At 41.2% G+C, this 20,248-nt stretch overlaps 1 protein-coding gene across 2 annotated transcripts; it reads right to left on the minus strand.

The window, feature by feature from the left end:
* Positions 1-248: 248 nt before the first annotated feature.
* BCL7A (BAF chromatin remodeling complex subunit BCL7A) lies at positions 249-20,145 on the minus strand. 2 transcript variants are annotated; one of them, XM_050980515.1, is made up of 7 exons: positions 19,931-20,066; positions 15,797-15,905; positions 12,172-12,253; positions 9,397-9,493; positions 7,387-7,554; positions 4,685-4,806; positions 249-3,855 (listed from the first exon to the last, which is right to left on the minus strand). In XM_050980515.1, the coding sequence occupies exons 2-7, from the start codon at positions 15,829-15,831 to the stop codon at positions 3,784-3,786; spliced, it is 576 nt and encodes a 191-aa protein (XP_050836472.1). In that variant the 5' UTR covers positions 15,832-15,905; positions 19,931-20,066; the 3' UTR covers positions 249-3,783. The 2 variants fall into 2 exon arrangements, with proteins under 2 accessions (XP_050836472.1, XP_030087965.1); XM_030232105.2 differs by lacking the exon at positions 15,797-15,905 and having other exon boundaries at positions 19,931-20,145.
* Between the last annotated feature and the right edge of the window lie 103 nt (positions 20,146-20,248).

Raw genomic sequence — 20,248 nt, forward strand, 5'->3', positions numbered from 1 at the left:
CATTGGTCATATCTGTTTGCTGTTCTTACAACCACCACCTGCCCCTGCCCCACCACACAATTATCAAGACACCTTTGGACTTCTCAAAGGTGGATCATTTTATGCGTTACCAAACAAGACAACACCAGAGAATGAACATTTAAAAATACCATTTATAAAACCAGAAATTTATTGCAAATCAAAAAAATAAAAAACCAAAAGGAACCAAACCAAGATTCGGCTTCTTGATAAAAATTATTCACACAGCATTCATGTTGTGATTTTTTATTTTATTTTGAAATGAAACCATTGTACATTGTACAAACCATAACTACCGATGGAATAAATAAGTGAAAAATTATACTGCTGTACAATACACACACACAAATCATAAGATGGAAAACGATTAGGTATTGAAGAAAACAAAATTCTTTACACCTTCTAACAGGCCCTTAGAGATAAAGAACATTCCAAAACATGACAATGCTTATGTATGAAGATAGCCACCCAAAACCGATATTTTATACTGCCTTGTTGATTTTATTTTTTTGTTGTTGTTTTGTAAGTGCCAGCACTTTTTGGAATGTTTAACAACTACTTTCCCAAGCATAAAAATTCCAAGGAATAGTTCTGCTATAAAATGTTTGGCTGAGTAAATCGATTATCTGGAAGGCCTTCCCACGTGTTCCACAAACTCAGCTAAATTACTTGCTTGCTTCTAGTTTCTTTTTTTTTTTCATATTTTTTGTTATTTTATTTTATTTATTTATTTATTTGTAACTGAAGCTCCAACATTCAGCATTGTAGCAAGGAAGCACTTCTTGATATTTGCACTATTTCTAAAACATCAGCTGTATGAGAACTTTCAGTCATCTTGAAAAAAATTACATCTCTCCTCCTGCTCCACCTCTCAATGCTTTCAATAAACCCTTTTACAGTGAGTTCATAAAACAAGTTTTGGGTAGAGATAGGTCCAAGCCAAAAAAAGCTGGATTTAGATCTGGTTTCAAACCTCAGTGGATTTGAATTCCATGTTCTGGTTTGGTCCCATCTGTACTTTCTGGCATTAAAATGTGTTCAATCACATCCGTTGGCCCATAAATGTTATCAGGCACTTCAAAAAAAGACTAATAACAGTCTTATACACTATTTTGGATTTCTTCATACCAGATAATGTCAAAGTCTCTTCCCTCAGAGACTGACAATAACAGGTCTAAGGAACCCAAATCTATCTGCTTGTTCAGTTGTCTGTTGTCACTAGAATCTCTGGTTAAAATAAAAGATCTGAATGCATTCTGTAGAAGCTGTAAATAAAGGATTTCTACCTCAGAAATAAAGCCTCTAGGAAGATGGTTATGATGCCTTGTCTCATTAGCCACAGAACAATGAACAGTTCCGAGCAGAAGCCACAGGAGAGAAAAGGAAGTTTATAATTAAACCTGGTTGATGTCAATAATGCCAATAAATGTTTCTATCTAATGAAAAATTTGAGGTATTTTTAGTGCTATTTATATATTTTATTTCTTCCTAAAGTACAGGAATTAGTTCCTAAATGAAAAGTCTATTTACTCCCTTGGAAACGTCTACAAAATGAAAATTAAAAACTTGCTGCGATGCACCTGAAGGGAGGGATTAGTAAACACAACTACTTGTCCAAGGTGGCATCAATTTGTTTTGTTTTAGCATTAAGAATAATGAAAAGTTAGTAAATCAAAAATATTTAAAAGTTTGAATCTTTCTAGATTTGCCCATTTAATATATCAATAGAACTTCTCACAAAATATCACTTAAATCTGAATGTAATATACATACAAATCAATCATCAAGGACCAGTTATCCACATTTTAGGCATACACACAATTCAAGAGAGAATTCTACCGTTTCATTGCATATATTGTGCAAATTCAGTTTTTGGCTCCTCATTTCCTTATTTTCAGAATGTTAACGGACTTCATGATCGGACCAGAAATCCCAGAATCTTATTAGGGAGCACGCTGTTTTCATGAATGATTTGCAATCAAATTTTATTCAGTTAAAATCCAAAATGTTTTATTTCAACATAAAGGAAAAGTTGAGTGTCATAGGTTATTTGGGGTTCAATCCTACAAACATCTTATGGAAGGTCAGTATTGGCTCCCCACTCCTCCCTCCCCTTTTCCCTCCCCCCAGTTCCTCATTAGTTTTCCTAATAAAGTGGTAATTGCAAATGTAATGCAGTAGTCTAAATGCAAGCCATTTTCACTATTGGAGAATTCAGACCTATATAAGCTTCACAAACCTAATTTATGAAAAAACGTTATCAACTGGAAGCAACTTCTTTTTTATTTTTTTTTTTCATCTAAAAAAGTATTTACAGTTTTTCAGCTTACAAACTACACTCAACCATTTCCAGAGCTGTGAGATCATATTTGAAATTGCAAGTTCCATCTCCCACAGCAGGAGAAGACAGAGCAAGGGCCCGACCCAGCAGCATGGATGGACACGTGGATGGATGTGTGTGCATGGAAGTGGGAGATCAGGGTTTATTCCCTGGAAGTACAAATACCACTGGAAGACCAGACCCTCGTGACCTGATGCAGATGGTTCCACGCTTCTGCTTGCCAGGAATTTGAGGGGAGCTGCACCTACCTTGTGCCTTTTCATTAGTTTAGCATAAGCACACTTCAACGTTAATTGGAAGAGAAGGAACGTTCCTAACCGGAGTTAGGAACTGGGCTATGGAAACAACAAGGCTTATTTACAAGACTTGCTGAAAGAAAATAAGGAACCCTACCCCCCAATACAGTATTTTCCTGGAATATAGAAGTAAACATCTCATAATGAAACAGTACAATGAAATCCAGTTCAGTGAAAACATGATATCAAAAAAGACCAATTGAAAATAAACTCACTGTGCATCAATCCCTTTGATCCTATTTATGTACATAGTGGAACTTTCCTGTAAAGCAAGTTGTACCCAGTACAGAGATCTGGACCTAATACTAAGTATTTTAAGTGCCTGTGTTAGAATATCTATTCAGATCTGGACTATAAATGGTAAACAGATCATGTTAACTTCTGATGAAGTTAAGTATTTAGAAGACCAAATTTACAGTTGCGAATGCCATGCATTCAATAAAAGATCTCCACTATAGCTGCTAAAATAAAATATCAAGCTCCTTTTTCTCCTTGGACTCCAAGAGTGAAAATGGCTTCCTGATTTGTAGTTGTTTAAAAATTTAAGCACCAGGGATTTAAAACTTAAAAACAAAACAAAAACCCCAAACAAAAAAAAAAGAAAAAAAAAAAAAGCCTTACTAACATGGCATTATGCAAACATAGGCCACTTTGCAAAGGAGACAGTTGCAAAACAACTTTTAAAAATTAGCACTGTTTTCAGAACACAAGGCACAAAACAAAAGCAGACATCACGCCAGAACAATGAACTTCACATGAAAGCTAATACCTGACCTGTACCATCCTTAAATATCTTACAATGTTAAATAGAGAAATGAAAAAAAAAAAAATACAGCAGCAACATAATTGTAATTTTGACTTTAGAAACAGTGCGTAGACCCCTCCTGAGTTGTTTACTCCAACCAATTCAGAGACAGTAACTTAAAAGTTCTCAATGTTTGTTTCACAGGAAAAAGTTTTCAGTGTCTGAGAAGTTAAACCTTTGTTAGGCTTTCTTGGATTTTTGCTTGGTAACTTGAAAAGTTAGGAGTTCTGTCCTCATCCAAGAGAAGATGCTTAAGTAAGGTTGTTCTATAATTAAGCCCACTGATGTACCTTACATAAAAACTGACCAGAAAAATCTATAGTCTAAATCTCTTCAACACTTTGTTGGGAAGCCTCTACTTTCATCTTTTTAGAAGGTGGCACTCCTTCAGAGTCCTTAATGAGGGGGAAAAGAAAAACAGCCACGTTATTGCTCTGAAGTTCAGGCACCACAAACATCAAACAAACAGCACCAACCAATTCCCCAGCGTGTGATGTGTCCCAGACAAAGCATCCCTGGATGCCACAACATGTCCCAGTGCTGCCTGAAATCACTCCTCTACTTACATCTTACCTCAGCATCTTTGCACTTGTTGTCATGTACAGGGAGCAAAATTCTAGTTCCAGGCTAAACCCCACAGTGAATATTCCAAGGAACAGCCTCGATGGAGGGTGCACTGAAGCTGAGGACCCACAGGAAAACCAGGAGGAGCAGAACTCTGCCTGAGGAGCTGCACTTGTCCTGCCCTGAGAAGGGCACAACTGCAAGGATAATTTCTTCCTCCCACCCACCCAGAATTTTTCAGTGTTTCAGTGAGTAAATAAACACCCAAGGATCCACAAATCAACTCTCCTAACTGCCATAAACATTTACCTTTATAGAAGGAGTTCTACTTCAGAATGGTCCTCAAAGGGTCCAGTAGGTTTGTTCCAAGCAATTTATTAATGTAAAATGTTAATATTCACTTAAAAACATGGTCTGGTTTAAGAAACCAAGAAATCCATCAGACCAATCTGGTTCTACTGTTCCAGTTCTGTGAGATTCAAGCAGCCAACCACCTGGACCACACAACCAGGTACAGGCACATTTAATACTCTACAGCTGCTTTACTGTCCTCACTTTGGAAATGAATGGAAATACACAACTGTCCTCCTTGTATTTGCTTTTAACTAAAAATAAACTTTTCCATGATCCATGCAATTGGACTATTGCATTTAAAGTTACCTGAGAGTTTTTAGATGCCTCTGTAATTAAATCATTTTCTCCAGAGGACTGAATTTCTGCTTTCTCTGAACTATTCATGGAATTTTCCATTGAAGACTGTGAATTCTGTTCATCAGAGGTATCTGAAATGGCAAGAGATAATTTTAAGCAAACAAATGAAAGCTTTCAGCAGGAGCTTTCCAGAATGTCCTCCCATCAACAACATCCCCAGCACATCCATTTCACCCACACTGCAACCATTAATGAAAACACACACAAGTACATGAATATGATGAATTAAGCTCAAACTCCAGGATCACAACCCAGCTGCTGCCAGAGCACAGACCCGGGGATCAGACCCTAGAGGGAGCCAAGCTCCTGCACAGCCTCAAAGAAGATGTGTGAGCCCTCAGCAAACCAGTCTGGACTGCAAGGGAATTCCTTCAAACCAGAAGCTAAAGGCTGAAGTGTTACAACTAATGGATCTAAACACCTGTGGCTAAGCAGAGAGAAGAAAGTTACCTAAATCAAAATTCAGCCATAAATATAAAATCCTTTTTTTTTTCCTTTATAAAATATTTGAGATAGAATTTAGAAATTCAGCTAACTAAAAAAAAAATTTAATTCTGGTGGACAGGTGAAGAAGTCCCCCAGTCTATTATAGTTGTTACTTGCTTTCAGCTTTCACTGGGGTTTTTTTTGTTGTTTTTTTTTGGTTGGTTGGTTGTTTTTTTAAACCCTTCTCTCTCACCAAACAAGACTTTCAGAAGACTCAAGGTTAAAGCACCCATTTATTTAAATAGGGGACAGGGGCATATAAAATGTATTCCTAGATCCCTGACCCAAAAATTATATGAATTTATGCCATATGAAAAGAAATGCAAGATCAAACAAAATTGCAGGACAGCTTTGGTTAATGAAGATGCCATAACCAGTGAGTAATGGATATTTTTGTGGTGTATTGTATAAAAAGCATCACAAGCATTTCTGAATTCCAGACAAAGTGATGCCCATCATGAGCATCTCCAAGATCACATTCAGCAAACTCGGGCAGAATCCTCTTCCTGTCCATGTCTCACCAGAAAAGCATCTTCATGCTGATAAAGAAACAAGTCCCAAGGGTCCAAAGAAATCTGAGTTTTGATTTTGCTGTGTTTCTCTCAGCCCCCACTGAGCTGAGGAGCACTTGGCCACCTTCCCATCTCCCTGTGACAAATCCAGCCCCTGCTCATCACTGCTGTTCTCTTCCAGCTGCTCCTGATGAAACACAGCCTGCTGCTGACCTTTGGGCATGGGGATCCACACCTTAAACCACCAAGCCTCAAGCCATTCCAATGCCTACAGGACTTGTTCACACAGCAGAATGCTTTGAATCCACCTGTTTTATTTGATTCCTCATTAAGCATTTCTGACCACACAAAGTGGCTGACAGGAACCTCCCTCATTTCAGTGGAGTAACACGAGATGGACAGGCAAGGTCATTAACCCTGTCCAGCTGAATAATGTCCCAACTGCAGGGCTCTGACTGATCACAACAAGGTAGATAAATGTTTAATAAATTGTTTAACACAACATTAAACCAACTGAAAACCCCTGCATTAATAACAGGAATTTTTGCTATTATGTCTCCCTTTCCTTTTACAATACCTGGCTCTTAATCCAGAGGACTTAGTATGATTTTCCCTGAACCTAAATGAAACCAGGGGAACATGCATGCTATGCAACAGCTTCACATAAGCAGGTTCAGACAATATTAGACCAAGGAGTAAATCCTTACTCTTTATTGTAGCCAAATATTCAAGTGGAGGTATTATTTGCTATGATTTATTCCAATTTGGTGATGGTTCTGTTGTCAAATTGTAACCTCAGTTAACAATGACAACACTTAACATATCTGAGCACTCTGGCATTACCAAGATAAAAGTTCTAAATTTAAATTGGTCAGTGGATCTACTCAGTGAAGAACTAAATCAGGAGGGCATAATTTAATTGCTTTGGTATGGGAAGAATTCTGCAACCACACCATTAGAATGGTGTTAAGGACATCTTTTATCTGTTATAATAGGACAAAGAAAGTTATCTTCCCAAGAATATAAATACAGAGCATGTTTCAATTACCCAAAATACCATTTAAAGAGTGAGGGTCAGAACAATCCCTTAACCCACATATATTTTTAATCTGTCCACAACTGCAATAGAATCTTGTAATGCTTTCAGAAAATTAGGACAGAACTCAGAGCTAACTTCTGAATAAGTAGCAAGCAGGGTTATGAGAAAAGAAAGCTTGCATTATAGTTTACGAAATTAAAAAAGTAATTTCAAAGTACCTCACCTCTATTTTACTGTCACACTAAGGCATCAACTTCCAGAGATCTACACAAACTAATACCTTCCAGGACTTGTGTGATTACATGGTAGCAGCCATTTCAAAGATGATTTTAAATTATTTATTCTTTCAAGACTGAGATTGGAGAACAATAAACAAGTATTTTGTTTGTTTCTCTCTGAAAAGACCCCTGAATGTCAGTGTGACCTTTCCAGTTGTATGAAAGATCACCAGTAGGTCAGAGAAATTATGGTCCATTTTCACATAAATGCCAAGAATTCAGAAACCATCTCTTTCAAATTATTATTTTCCAGTTCTCAAAGTGGATAAGCAAATAAATAACACACTAAAAGATAGCTTTTTTTTGTTTGGCTTTCAAATGGCTCTCCCAGCTCACCTTCTGAACCAGGCTGCTCCTTTGCCTCTGCCTGAGTTTCGTCAGACTTGACTTCAGTGCCGTCTGCTTGTGTTGCCAAGTTCTGCTCTGGTGCTGGACTGGAATTGCTGCTGTTTTCCTGTTTTATTGGAGAAGCATCAGCTATTGAACTCTGGTTGCTATTGTCATCTGTGAACAGAAGAGTGAAAACCAACCAAGTTTCATTTGACAAGATACAAAGCACACCTTAATGCTTCCACATTATTCCCTGATAACACAGGATGTAATTTAGCTCATTAGGGATCAAGCCCCATCATTCAGTCTCACACTACACATCCAACTTCTTTCCACACCAGCCTAAGGAGTTTTCAAGCAGTTACCTAATTCTAATTTTATACATTAAAACAATCAGATCTGATGCAAAAGAACCCAGAATTTTGTAATATGAGGAAACCAGATCAACCAAAGTGCCAGTCTCGTATAACACAGGGCTAAGCAAGTTCAGGCTGCACATTTCCAAATACCCATCACTCCCATGTTCAGATAAGCAGATATTTTTGAATTGAGCCCTGAAGGTCAAAAAAAACCCAACAACCTAAAACCCCTTCAAGGTGAAATGCAACATCCAGTCCCAATATCAACAGTTTCTAAGTGATAATTGTCCAGAATATTCTCCAGCCCTCAAAGACTTGGATCCCAGTATTTTAATCGTCTGCAGCACAGATCTGTAGTTAACAGGAAATATTCTGCCTGTGCCCTGTCCCTGTGATAGTGGTTTAAGTAGTTCAGCTATTATTTTACACATAGAACTGGGGTGCAACTTCCTTTAAGCCAGACTAACATCCATGGATAACCAAGAGGGAAGTTCCTGCTCCCTAAAGAAACTAACCCTGCCAAATATTATTAATTAAATTACTAGAATAGAAGTCAATCCACCTCCCTCTGCATCTGTACAACCAAAGGACTTCAGAAACACAGAGCTGCTGCAGGGACCACCTCTCTCCAGAGCAACCTGAAGTCAATTCAGATGAAGTTTAGCACAAAATTGTACAGTGTGAAATTGTACAGTTAAGAATACAGGTGATAAGTGATAAAAAAAGCAAGTGGTACATTCACCTCATGGATGGGAAAATCAAGACTTAAAAAAATTAAATTATCTGACCAAGGCAAAAGTTAAAAGGTTTGAAATAGAGGAAAAATTAATCCAGACCTCCAAAACCCCAGCTCATTCCTTTAAGTTCAAGACCTCACTTGCTGTCAGCACTGCAAAAAGCAACTGTGAAGCAGCACAAATGCAAATAAAACTGAAATTAAAAATTTACAGCCCACTAAAAAGTGATCCTCTCTTATCAGCTCAAACAGCGCTGCATTCTCAGCCATAATTGTTATCCAAACACCCAGAAGGTAAAAACCTGAATCGGAGCTGAGCTGTGCAAGCTGCTCTGTAATAAACACCAGGCTAACACTCAAAAGTCACATTTTAAAAAAATTAAAATAAAATTGACCTCATAGTGCCTGACTGGCAAACAAAAAGTATTTTCTTGAGCAGTTAATTTCTCCAAGCTGCAGCAGAAAGAAAGCATCACAGAACCAGAGCTTGCTTTCTTGGCTCTTGCAGAATTCTCTTGACCTTAATCAGTAAGAGAGTTAATAAGTACAAAACCTGCTTAAATTATAGTAGATCCTACTGAGCCTTTGGGGGATTTTTGGTTCTTCAAGCAGCAAACTCTGTTGAGGTATTACTGCACCTGAGTGCAGTGCTTTGAATAGTAGATATTTCTTATTTTATTTTTATATTTAACTCCTCTAACAATTTTTTTTCCTTTACACTCATAGCCCATAAATAAATGGCATTTAAACAACTGTTAGTACATCCACAGAAGATAAGTCCAAGGTACCAAGTGAGTATCTGATGGTGTTCTTCATTTTGATTCAAGTCCATCCATCAGAGCAGTGGAGGATCTGAGGCTGTTGGTTTACACTTTCACAGCAGTGCAAGAGGGGAATTGGGTCTGAGCTTCTCCCACTCACCATGCATGTCCATCATCCCTGGGGAGGAGCTGTTCTCTGGAGTGGTCACTTCAGAGCCACACTTTTCATCTTTGCCCTTTTTCTTATTCTTATTTTTCTGAAAAACAAAAGGCACCACACAAATGAGACTATGGCCATGCAGAGGAATCCACATTGCTGTGTAAAACCCTCCCCACACAACCTCAAGTGAAACCTCCTCCTCCTCCTCCTCCTCCTCCTCCTCCACAACTAATGCAGTTTCTTCATTAAAACTGAAAGATGGATTAAGAAAAATCAGATTGGCCAAAACCACAGAGCACAAGCCCTGCATGAGCTGTGGGTCCCCACCTGCTCCCAGCCCACCAGGATGAAAACAAAGGAAGGACCATGGCATGCCCCACGTGGGGAATCTGTGCCTGCTGAGGGATGCAGCGTTTGCAATTAGGAGGTGATGTAATCAGACTCACAGGAAAAGGAGGCAGCTGCACTGCTTCTGGAGATCCTGCCTGCTGAGGAGACAATTCAAAGCCTGACTCCAGGAAGAATGCTCTGAGCCCACCCTTTTGGACAGAGACTGTCCTCCGGTGAGGGAATGAACTGAACCACAATCAAATACTGTCTAAGACTGCAGAAGAAATTCAACAAGTGACATCTGGAGGGACTTTCTATTTTAGATTATTAAGGTTCCTTCTAAACTTAGACAAGGCACATTTTTACTTGCTGATGCATAAAACAGAGGTGAGAGCACGTAGAATTCTTAACCTTTGCAAAATGAGAGGTCAAGAGGGGTTATGATCTCTCTCAGGCTTGTTGTTTTTTAAAGGTAAAAAGGACACTTTTGCCACAAAAGAAACACTGAAAGTGACTGTGAGCAATTTAAGCCCACAGGTGTTTTTTAAAGAGATTTAACCATCAGAGTGGTGAAGTTCCAGAACTGCCTTCCACAACCAGGAGGAGGAAGAGCCAAACTAATTGTAGGGCAGAGAAATGTCAAAGTGTCTAAGGAGCAAAACGTGAGGGGGGAAGTAATTTAATTTCTGTTCACCAAAATCAAAGATAACTTCCACTTGAAATAGGGGAAGGCACCACTCTCCTATTTTAGTGAAAAGCAAATATACTATCTGGTCCTTCAGAGTGGATGCAACTGGATATAAAAAGATGTCCACAACAAAATTTAATAGACAAAACTATCCCTACCTTGGTACTTATATTTACATAAATAAATTACATTTATATAAAATCTACGTGCTTGTGTGATTTGTGAGAACTTTCAGAGCAGCAGGACAGAAACCTTACCAACATCAAGCCTGCAACAACTGCAGCTGCACAACAACCTCTACTTGAAATAAAAAGAACATGACTGTAGGACGCAGTGTAACTGGTCTTAAACAAGTGTCCCAATTTCTGCAAATCTGGAGCCTCAACCTAGAGATGATGGCTTAGAAAACACAATTAAACTCTGCACATAGAAACCATTATATAAACCCATTCTTCATAATAGAGAACCTGACTTTGGGTAGCAGTGACCTTGAAAATTGCTCCAGAAGCTCACTTAGAAATTCTGTTTCCAAGTCCCACAGCACCCATCCTGCAGGCACAGCTGAACAGCAGGAAAACAACTGCCAGAAGGCCTGAGCCTAAATATCCTAAACCCTGCACTCCCTCTCACACAGATAGCACAATCTTCCCCCACTATGTAGTATAAATAATAAAATCAAGACCAAACATTTGACAACTAGGAAGAATGGACAGGTTTCCCAATTCCCCAGGGGGAACTTCAGAGATGCTGCCCAAGCACTGGAAGAACCCCTGAGGTTTACCACAACTCTGACAGTCCCTGAAATCTGTGGGACAACCAAAGCACAGAAAGAAACAAACTCAGTTAAAGCAATCCTAATAAAAAAAAAAAAAGGGCTTAAATTTGGAGTCTGAGTACGACAAGGTCATGACACTGTCTTGTCTGAAAAATACCATTTTACACATCTATTAATATAGAAGTTTTCTTCCAAATAGGCCTTCACTCATATCTCAGGTAAAGTAAAAGCACATGACAGCCCAAGGAAAGTGTACCAAACTTAGGATATGTTTTCTATCGTGTCATTAATTTATTGTGGTATCATGGGTTAGTGTTCCCTCTATCACAATATTACAATTTATAGGATGAGAGCAATGATCATTTTAAAAACCAATTTGTAAGTCCTATCAACTTTGATTTTTACACTTATTTTTATGCCACACAAACAGTGCACACAACATAAACAGGATGCACAGACGGAACATTTATCAAGAGAAAACACACATGACAACAGAAGCATGTGCTGCTGTATTATTTGGCTGGACATCTTAATAGAAGTGATCCCAGCTCCACAGGATAGTCCTATACTCATGTCAAGTGTTTTCCACCTGGTTTTGAACAAAACAGCAGTGATGCAGACATAGAATATGTTCTCTGCCCTGTTCCAAACCTTTAAATCACCAGGCACAAAGAGTGGAAAAATAATCCATGCCATAACTCTCCCTCCCTGCCTCCCAGTTAGTTAGAGAAAGGTTTCAAACTCAGTTTCAGCTGCATTTTTAACAGTTATCTGAGAACTGATCCCAGCTGACTCCAGGGAGACTGTCACACACTCACCCATCCACATCACTTGCTGTAGAGATCAACATCCCCCTGGAGCTTGCAAGACCCACACCAGTCTTAGCTTAAAGGCTCAATGGAAATCAAAGAGTATTTCTTTTGACTTTGCCTAAACAGGAGCATCTACATCTGAAAAAAGCAAGATACTGCAGGATACTTACATCATCCACTTTAGGCTCTGTTACTGGTACCCATTTGTAAATCCTTAGGGATGTGTCGCCAACTGTCACCCACTTCTTCTCCCTACAAAATTACAATGCAGGAGAAGTTACACTTCAGATTCAGAAGAGAGTGATCTACTATTGTAAGGTGTCAAGAATTTAAACAGGCTATTAAGTAGGATGATCTCTATGACATCGTCTTTAGCACTGCATTGTGCAAATTGTTCTTTGCATTTCACAACTTGCTAGAGCACTGCTAACCTCCAGATTTCTCAGGGCTGTTACTTGACTGGGTGAGTAACTGCAGTAGCAGTAATAAGATCTGGATTAAAGATAAAGTTAAGAAGAACAGCAATTGAAAATGCAGATTTAATGCCTACAATTTTCACTTAAGTTTCTAGACAGCAGAAGAGGGTTTAGACAGACCAGTGTGTTTGGATTGTCATGAAGCTGTTTAATGGGATTAGAAATCTAGATGCATTTTGACCATCTGAGGTGTATTTGGGGGGCAGAAATTTGCTGCTGGCAATTTAATGCTCACTCCACACCCCTGACAGACAGCTCTGCAATTCCAGCTGTAGGACCAACAGCCTCACAGGGAGCAATCAGTGCCATGGTGCAGAATGCAGCCTCTGGAGAGCCCAGCTCTGGGGAAAGGCAAGGCTGAGCCTGGCAGGGAGGGGAAAGCACAGCCTGGGCTGCTGTGTGCAGACCCTGCCAGCCTGAATGGTGACAAAAGGGGAAGGAAATGTGGCTGCAGGGTGGCTCTGCCTCGGTGGAGAGGGATGCTCAGCTGAGGGATGTACTCCTTGAGCTCTACACATCAGGGGTTTAAAGAAGGTCCACAATGCCAGAGAAATTTCATCACGTTTCTGGGATCAGTTTTCAGGTCACAGATTACCACTGCTGGTTCCTGGGTTTGCAATGCAGCTCTGCAAATGGATCGATTAAAAGTTAACAACAAAGACCAATTCCATTAAATATTCAGGAACATCTGAAATTAATTTGGCATGAGATCTCAGGCTTTTTTTTTTCCCATAAACACGGTTAAATAATAGATTTGGGATCCAGTTATAGATTAAAAAAATAAAAAATGTTCTTTGCAGGATGGGAGAAGCTGGATGTGACTCCAAATATATATATTTATATATATATGACAGCTCCATTTTTAGAAAGGGCCTCCAGAATCAAAAGCAGCCCCACTGTCCAAATGTCACAAACATCCTCCTGACTATTTGTTTTAGCTACCAAAGCCAATCTTATATTTTTCCTTTAGAAGAGGCATTTTCTTGTTTAATTAAGAACAAAAGCAAAACTAAACTGTATCTGACTATTAGATACATTTTGGCTCTGTCCATAATGATATTTCAATTAAAGTCCAAAACTATTTCAAATTCATTTCTTTCCCACTGCTCTTCATGGAGCAGTGTTCCCTCAATGTATTTAGACACAGCCATTTGGGTACACTAGGTGGCTAAAGTATGTCAAAATCCAATTTCACTCTAATTTGGAGCTCTACATGTGATAAAAATGAGAGTGGAGATGAGGGCATGTCAATAATGAGAGCATACTTAATTGTGAAGAGATGATCATGATATAATTTGGGGTTTTTAAGGATACAAGACAAACTCAATTTATTTCTACTTAAGAAAACATTTGAAATTATGGAAATAAAACCAGCTGGGGTTTTGTTCTGGGTGTGGGGAGAGGTGAATAAATGCTTTTTTTTAAAAAATCGAGATTTTAGTCTTTTCCTACAGCAAAATATTACTTAGAGATGCTGCACTGGAAAACCAAAAGTTCAAGATACCTGTTAGCATCTCAAAGCAGCCTCACACAGCATCTTCACTGGACAGACTGTAGAACACAGGAGGAAACCTATATTAGTAACTTTTTCCTTCTAGTATTAAAGTTAGCCCTGACATTTTAACTCTTCTGAGCTTCTTACCACTTTAAGTTTTGATAACCCTCAGCTCTAGGGATTTTTTAACTGATTTCAATACACAGCAATTCAGACAACAACGGGAATAAGAATATTTTGTGATGGAAGTACACCAACATCCCAGTCCTGCAAACTTATGGCTAAAAAGAAAACCCAACATCACAGTGCTATTATGCATGTATTTTACTTTTGTAAGTATTTACAGTATTGACAGTTTAAGACCATGAAAGTATTAATAAGAAAAAAGAGAAGACAGCCTCCCCTAAAACTTAAAAGCATTGGCAGCAAAAACACAAATTTGTTAACAAAGAAACACAATGACTTTCAGACATTCAAGATCAACAGCGTAAAATCATTTCAAGATATATGACATTTATTGCAAATTAAGCTTAGAATATTATCTGTAATGCTTACTGCCTTACCATTTAAAAACAAAACCCAAAATCCAAACAAGCAAACAAACACCCCAAACCCACTTCTATCTGAACACTCACTTTTTAATCTTTTGTGCAAAGACACCATCCCAACCTGCTGATCAGGGACTTTCTTTTCCAGTTTCTCTCAGTGAAAACTGACAATTTACTGATGCTGCCCATGGCAGCGACTTTGGGAAATGCTGCACAAATCACAGAAGATCCTCACTGGCCCAGTGCTGGAATAGGAATGAGGAACTCATGAACTCTTGTGCTCAGTCTGTTGTGAAACCTTCAATAGTTTCTTCACCTGTTTTCCTGTCTGCTGCATCCACCCACCCCAAGATCCTGACCAGAATTCCACCCCCATCACTCAATTCCACCTTTGATAAGTGATGACTGAGCAATTTCTGTAATTGCACCACCCCCTGTTACTCTCTGTAGGCTGGTCTCTGTGCTGACTGTTGGATTGGAAAAGATGCCTAATGGAACACCATCAACCTGACACTTTATAAGGCTAAAAATGTGGCAATTATCAACTTTACTTGTCCATGTCTAGCTGATAAATTCCACAGTTTTACTAAAAAATCCCATTTTGCCTGTTTTCAAAGCTCTCCTGTTTCTCCATGAATGACTCAGGCGTAACAACAGAAAATGGCAAAACTGAAATACATACAATAATATATTTTCTTTTAATCTTCCACACTGAGAAGTATCTTCGATATTTTAGATATAGTAAATCCAGAAACTAATCAGTGCAACAGAAACAAACCCTTACATTTATCTGAAATTATGTAAAAGCATTTTTAAATTCTAAACTATATCTGCACAGCATTTAAAGGACAGCCAAGGGTACAAAGGGTAACCATTAGTATCAACACTTCTTCAGTGCTTATGCCTGAGGCATACTAATATCTCAGAACTTACATCATTATATACTCAATTCTCCATGCTAAACAACCCAAGACTCCCAAATATATTTATACTTTGTTTAATAACACTAAAGCTCCACAGATGAACATCAGATTCCACGTGTAAAAGTAATATATGGGTGAGCAAACACAACAGTGTATATTACACTTATACAGAAAGTGTCAAGGCAGCTTCTGCAGCAGCAGTGAGTGCCAGAAACATTTGATGGCAGAGACACAGAAAGCCTTTACTGCCAATATATCACTCAAGGAAAGGCTTTCCCACTTGTCTGGCCTTTTCCCATGACTACCATTCATCACAGTGAGCTGCATTTACACACGGATTTGCTCCCACATACCCCATCTTCTGCTGGTGATCACGAAGTGACGTCATAATGCTGAATTTATCACATCACACTCACTTGCATTGCAACAGAGTTTGGTGAAAATCACAGAATTATGACCTCCCTGTGGGATCAAGCAAAAGAGAAAGGGGATGGGAAAGAATATGCCATTATTATACACAAAAAGTGCTGTCAGATGCACAAAAACTGATTTTTTGAAGCGTAGGCTTGCTTTTCCGAGCACGCCTACTGCTGAGTAGATGTTTGTCTAGTGACTAACGTGAAGGAGCCCCAAACACACATGGTGTTTATTGAACAGGCTGCAAATCCAATAAAATGCCCTGTAGAGAGACTGGACAAGGACATGTGGTCACAGACACCTTCTCTCTGGGTTTATCTCAGTAGAGCACATTTGGGGAGTCCCCTGTAATGTGCACATGGCTTAAAGCAAGCCCTGCTTGGTTCTACGTGGCCACAGGCACCTTGCTCACAGCAGAGAGAGCCATGGCTCACACATGCCAAAACTCCACCTTCAGCTTCCACTGAAGTCAAGAGAAATAATCACAAGCCAGAAAAAAGAAAGGTATTATAATTCAAGCATGGTAACAGCATGTTTGGGCCACTACAGAACTTCAGTGCATTCCTGCACATACACTTGGTATTTTTACTTTAACTGCCACTGCTTGGAATACAGTCTTAGGAGAAAACCCAACACAGACTGGCTAAAGCAGGGAGGTGATCTGGGAGTAGCAAACAGCCTTTTTCCAAAGACATCTTGTTAGGAGTTCTGTGTCATGACTCCTTTTCAGAGCAAAAGCCTATTTGAAGAAGGAGGCATGAGCAGCAAAACCTGCAGAAACTCAATCTCAGAGCATTACATACTACACAAAAGCATTTTAGCAAGTCTGAATGGAGACAGTGAACAGAAAAGCTACAGCAGCACTGCCTAGAAATCCTAAATAGCCACAGCTCAGCATCCCAGCCAATGGCACCAGGTAAAATAGCCTGTGGGGACTTTTCCCCTCAACTTTCTCCAGGTACTTTCACCAGTTGTCCAAGTTCACCTCTTCTTCCTAAGGTGTTATCACCTGACAGATCAGGGCTTTGATGGGTCACAAAAAGGTCAAAGGAATCCTGAGAAATACTGCAGTTCAAAGGGAAGGCAACACAGTGGGATTTCCTGATGCCTGGTGCACTCTCTAAAGTCAGGCTTACCTATCCTCACCAGGTATTCCAGACCTCTACCCTTGCATGTCTGCACAGCTGTTCTAAAGTCCAGCAGTGCAATGTAACCATGCAAATTATTTCACTGCCTCCCAAGACATCCTACCACTTATACTTTCCTCTTGCTCATTCCTTGTCTCTCAGTAGATGTCTGTATTTTCCTTCATTTAATAAATCAGACTTTGACACAAACCAAGAGTGCCTTCAGTATTTTTCTAGAGCTGGCTGAGGGCGCAATAATTTTTGCCCCCCTCTTCTTGAGAGCCCACTTGGAATCTACATGTACTCATCAACCTTTAAAGACAAAAAAAATTCCTGTACTATTACCTGAGACAAAATAATCTCAGAGGATTTTTTAAAATAGACTGAGAAGAATTTTAAGTACTGTTAAAGAAAGGTAGAACTGTTCTCTTACTGTGGAAATTTAACATTTCTGCCACACAAACACAAGGCAACCATGTATTCTGTATGCCACGTGCTGCGTGTTTTCCAAAACAGATGCTCATTCATGAGCTTGGTTTAAACAAAGGAGATAAGGTTACAGTAATCTCAAGATAAAAACGTAACAACTTCACTGTTTACTACTAAGTTCCAGCAATAACCAGAAGTGCCACGTGCTCTGTGAATGGACAGGAAAACAGGGGACCTGCATCCAAGGGCTGGCTGTCCAGGAACACTGATTTTTTGAGGAACAAAGTCTGCCCCGATGGAAGCTGCCTTCCAGCAGGCACATTCACAGACGTGGCAGCACAGGAACTCAGGAGCAGCAAGCACAGCAAGGTGCTGCACACCTGCCCAGGTGGAAAATGCCCTGGATAAAGCCACAGTCCACTCAGGTGAGTCCCAGCGCCGTGTGCCTCCCTGCCCATCCCTGCCACACACTGCTCTCACAAAACTCTGTTCTAGGAAATGCTGGACACAAGGTATTTTAATTTTCAGTGGCTGCATTTCCACAGAAGAGCTGTGGATGGCAACAAATTGCTCCTATTATGCAAATGAAACTGCACACTTGGAAATTGCCGATGTGGCTCTTCTGAAGATGCAGGAATTGCTAGTGTGGAAAGTTCAATTTAACAAGCCAAGTCTTCTTAAAACACTTAAAACACAAACCACAGAATCTCTCTAGCTAATTTCCCATTGTATTTGACTGCAGGTGGAGGGGGGTAACTGTGAGAGTCACCTTCAAATTATGATTCCTTTAAAAATAAGAAAATCGCTTTATGTAAATACTTCACAAAAAGTTGTATCAATACTTCTGACAATAACCAACAGAAACACTGCATGACTATACAGGAACCCTCTATATAGCAAGTTGTCTATCGTGAAGGTTAAAATGTAGAGAAATCTATTTATACCATAAGATTTCTGTTTTACAGAAAGAGCCATAGCAACTGGCATGATGGCAGAGAGTCCTTGCCAAGGGAAAAAAAAAATAGGTATTTTGTTGAATGGCCAAGCTTCTGTCTCTACTCCTCTCTGAATTCCACAAACCAGGATTCAAAGGGAACATGCTGAGCTCATGAATGAAATACCTACAGCCAGAACAGTCCCACACATCCAACAACGCTCCGGCTGGAACAAAAGTCCTGTCACACCGCTGCACATTGTTCTGACCTTCCAAAGCCGGCCCAGCAGTCAGCAAACTGCACTTAAAAACAACACCCGAGTAAAGAGAGTTCCTGAAACCACCGGAGCTGCGAGCTGGGGCTGCTCGGGCTCCCCGCACAAAGGCTGGGTTCTTTGAAATCCCCATCCCGTGCCCGGCGTTCCTGGACACACGTCCCGATTCTTTGTCCGGCTCACGCCAACGGGCACATTCGTGTGCTCAAGGCCATTTAAAACTTAACAATCCATTTCACCCTAATACGAACACCTTCAACTCTGTATTTTGCTCTTTTTTTAACGAAAACAAAGCGTCAGCTGAGGAGGACAATAGAAGTGTCCCCTTGATTTCAAAGGTGCAAACCATCTGAGTGATGAACAGTAACAATAACGCAAGGGATTTCCCCGAGGATTCCAAATGTTTAAAGAAAGTATTTTAAGATACATGCACAGAGACTGCTGAACAGTCAGCCAACTTGTTGGAAGAAAGATTCACTCTTGAGTCACACCGGCACCGCTCTTTATGCCATCCCAAATCTCCGGACCGACCATGCAGAGCACGGCGCCTACCGCCGTACTGTATTGTTTAAACACCTCGTGTGGGTTTTTCTAACAAAAGCAGGGAAAAAAAGACAAAAGCGGGGAAATGCCAAAACGCGTTGAAAGCCCAACAAAAGGGATTTATTTCACACGGGATATAACCTTTAATTTTATGATTTAAGAGAGGCTCCCGGGGTAGTTCGCGCTCTCTCCCGGAGCGTCGGTGGGAGACGATCGCGCTCGGGTTCGCTGCGCTTTTACGCGCAAACCCCGGGAACTTGAGAGGTGAAATCAATACACAAACAGGCAAGGACAAAAAAATAAACTCTCAGGAGCTTCACAGGGGTATTCTTAACGTGTTTTCTTTTTTTCCAGAACACTTCTCCAAGCACTATTTCTACCCAGAAGAGCGGACGGCGGAGCCACCCCGGGCCCGCTCCTCGGGCCCTTTGTAGGGGCCGGAGGCGGGAGGCGCCCGGCCCGACCTCGCCGCCCGCCCATGCCCAAGGTGCCCGGCCCGGGACCCGCGGCGAGGGGCGGCGGGCCGGGGTCTGCGGGGAGAGGCTGGGGGTGGCGGGGAGGGGGCTCGGCCGCACAATGGAGCCGCCTCTCGCCCTCACACGCCGCCGCCGCCTTCATGTGACTCGCCGGAGCGAAATGGCTGCTGGGTGCCGCCGGCTCCCCGCCCCCCGCGGCCGCCGGCGAGCCCCGGACCCGCGCGGGGCCGGCGCGGGGCACGGGGGGACGCGGGCGCGGGGTCCCGGCGCGGCGCGGCCCGCTCACCATTTGCGCACTTTCTCGATGGCCGCCATCACCCGCTTGATATCATCCTTCGCCCGGCTCCGGGTCTCGGCCCGCACCGACCGGCCCGACATGCTGCTGGGGGGCGGCGGGCTCGGCGGGGAACGCGGCGCTCGGCGCGGCCGACGGCTCGGTCCGTGTGTCGGGGCGCCCGCCCGCACAATGCCGGGGCTGCGCGGGGCTCGGCACGGCTGCGCTCGGCGGCTCCGCTCGGCTCCGCCCGCCCGCCCGGCGGGGCTCGAGCTCCGCGCACGCGCGGGGCCGGCGGGGAGGGGAGGGGCGGGCGCCGTGAGGGGACGG

This window comes from Serinus canaria, chromosome 15 (genome assembly GCF_022539315.1).
Source record: "Serinus canaria isolate serCan28SL12 chromosome 15, serCan2020, whole genome shotgun sequence".
Classification (NCBI taxonomy): domain Eukaryota; kingdom Metazoa; phylum Chordata; class Aves; order Passeriformes; family Fringillidae; genus Serinus; species Serinus canaria.

Excerpts from the sequence above, each read along its gene's own strand:
- BCL7A (XM_030232105.2), bottom strand. The coding sequence starts at position 20,022 with ATGTCGGGCCGGTCGGTGCGGGCCGAGACCCGGAGCCGGGCGAAGGAT. Across the intron at positions 12,254-19,930 it reads ATCGAGAAAGTGCGCAAATG|GGAGAAGAAGTGGGTGACAG; the intron begins GTGAGCGGGCCG and ends GTAATTTTGTAG. Across the intron at positions 7,555-9,396 it reads AGGGATGATGGACATGCATG|ATGACAATAGCAACCAGAGT; the intron begins GTGAGTGGGAGA and ends TTCTGTTCACAG.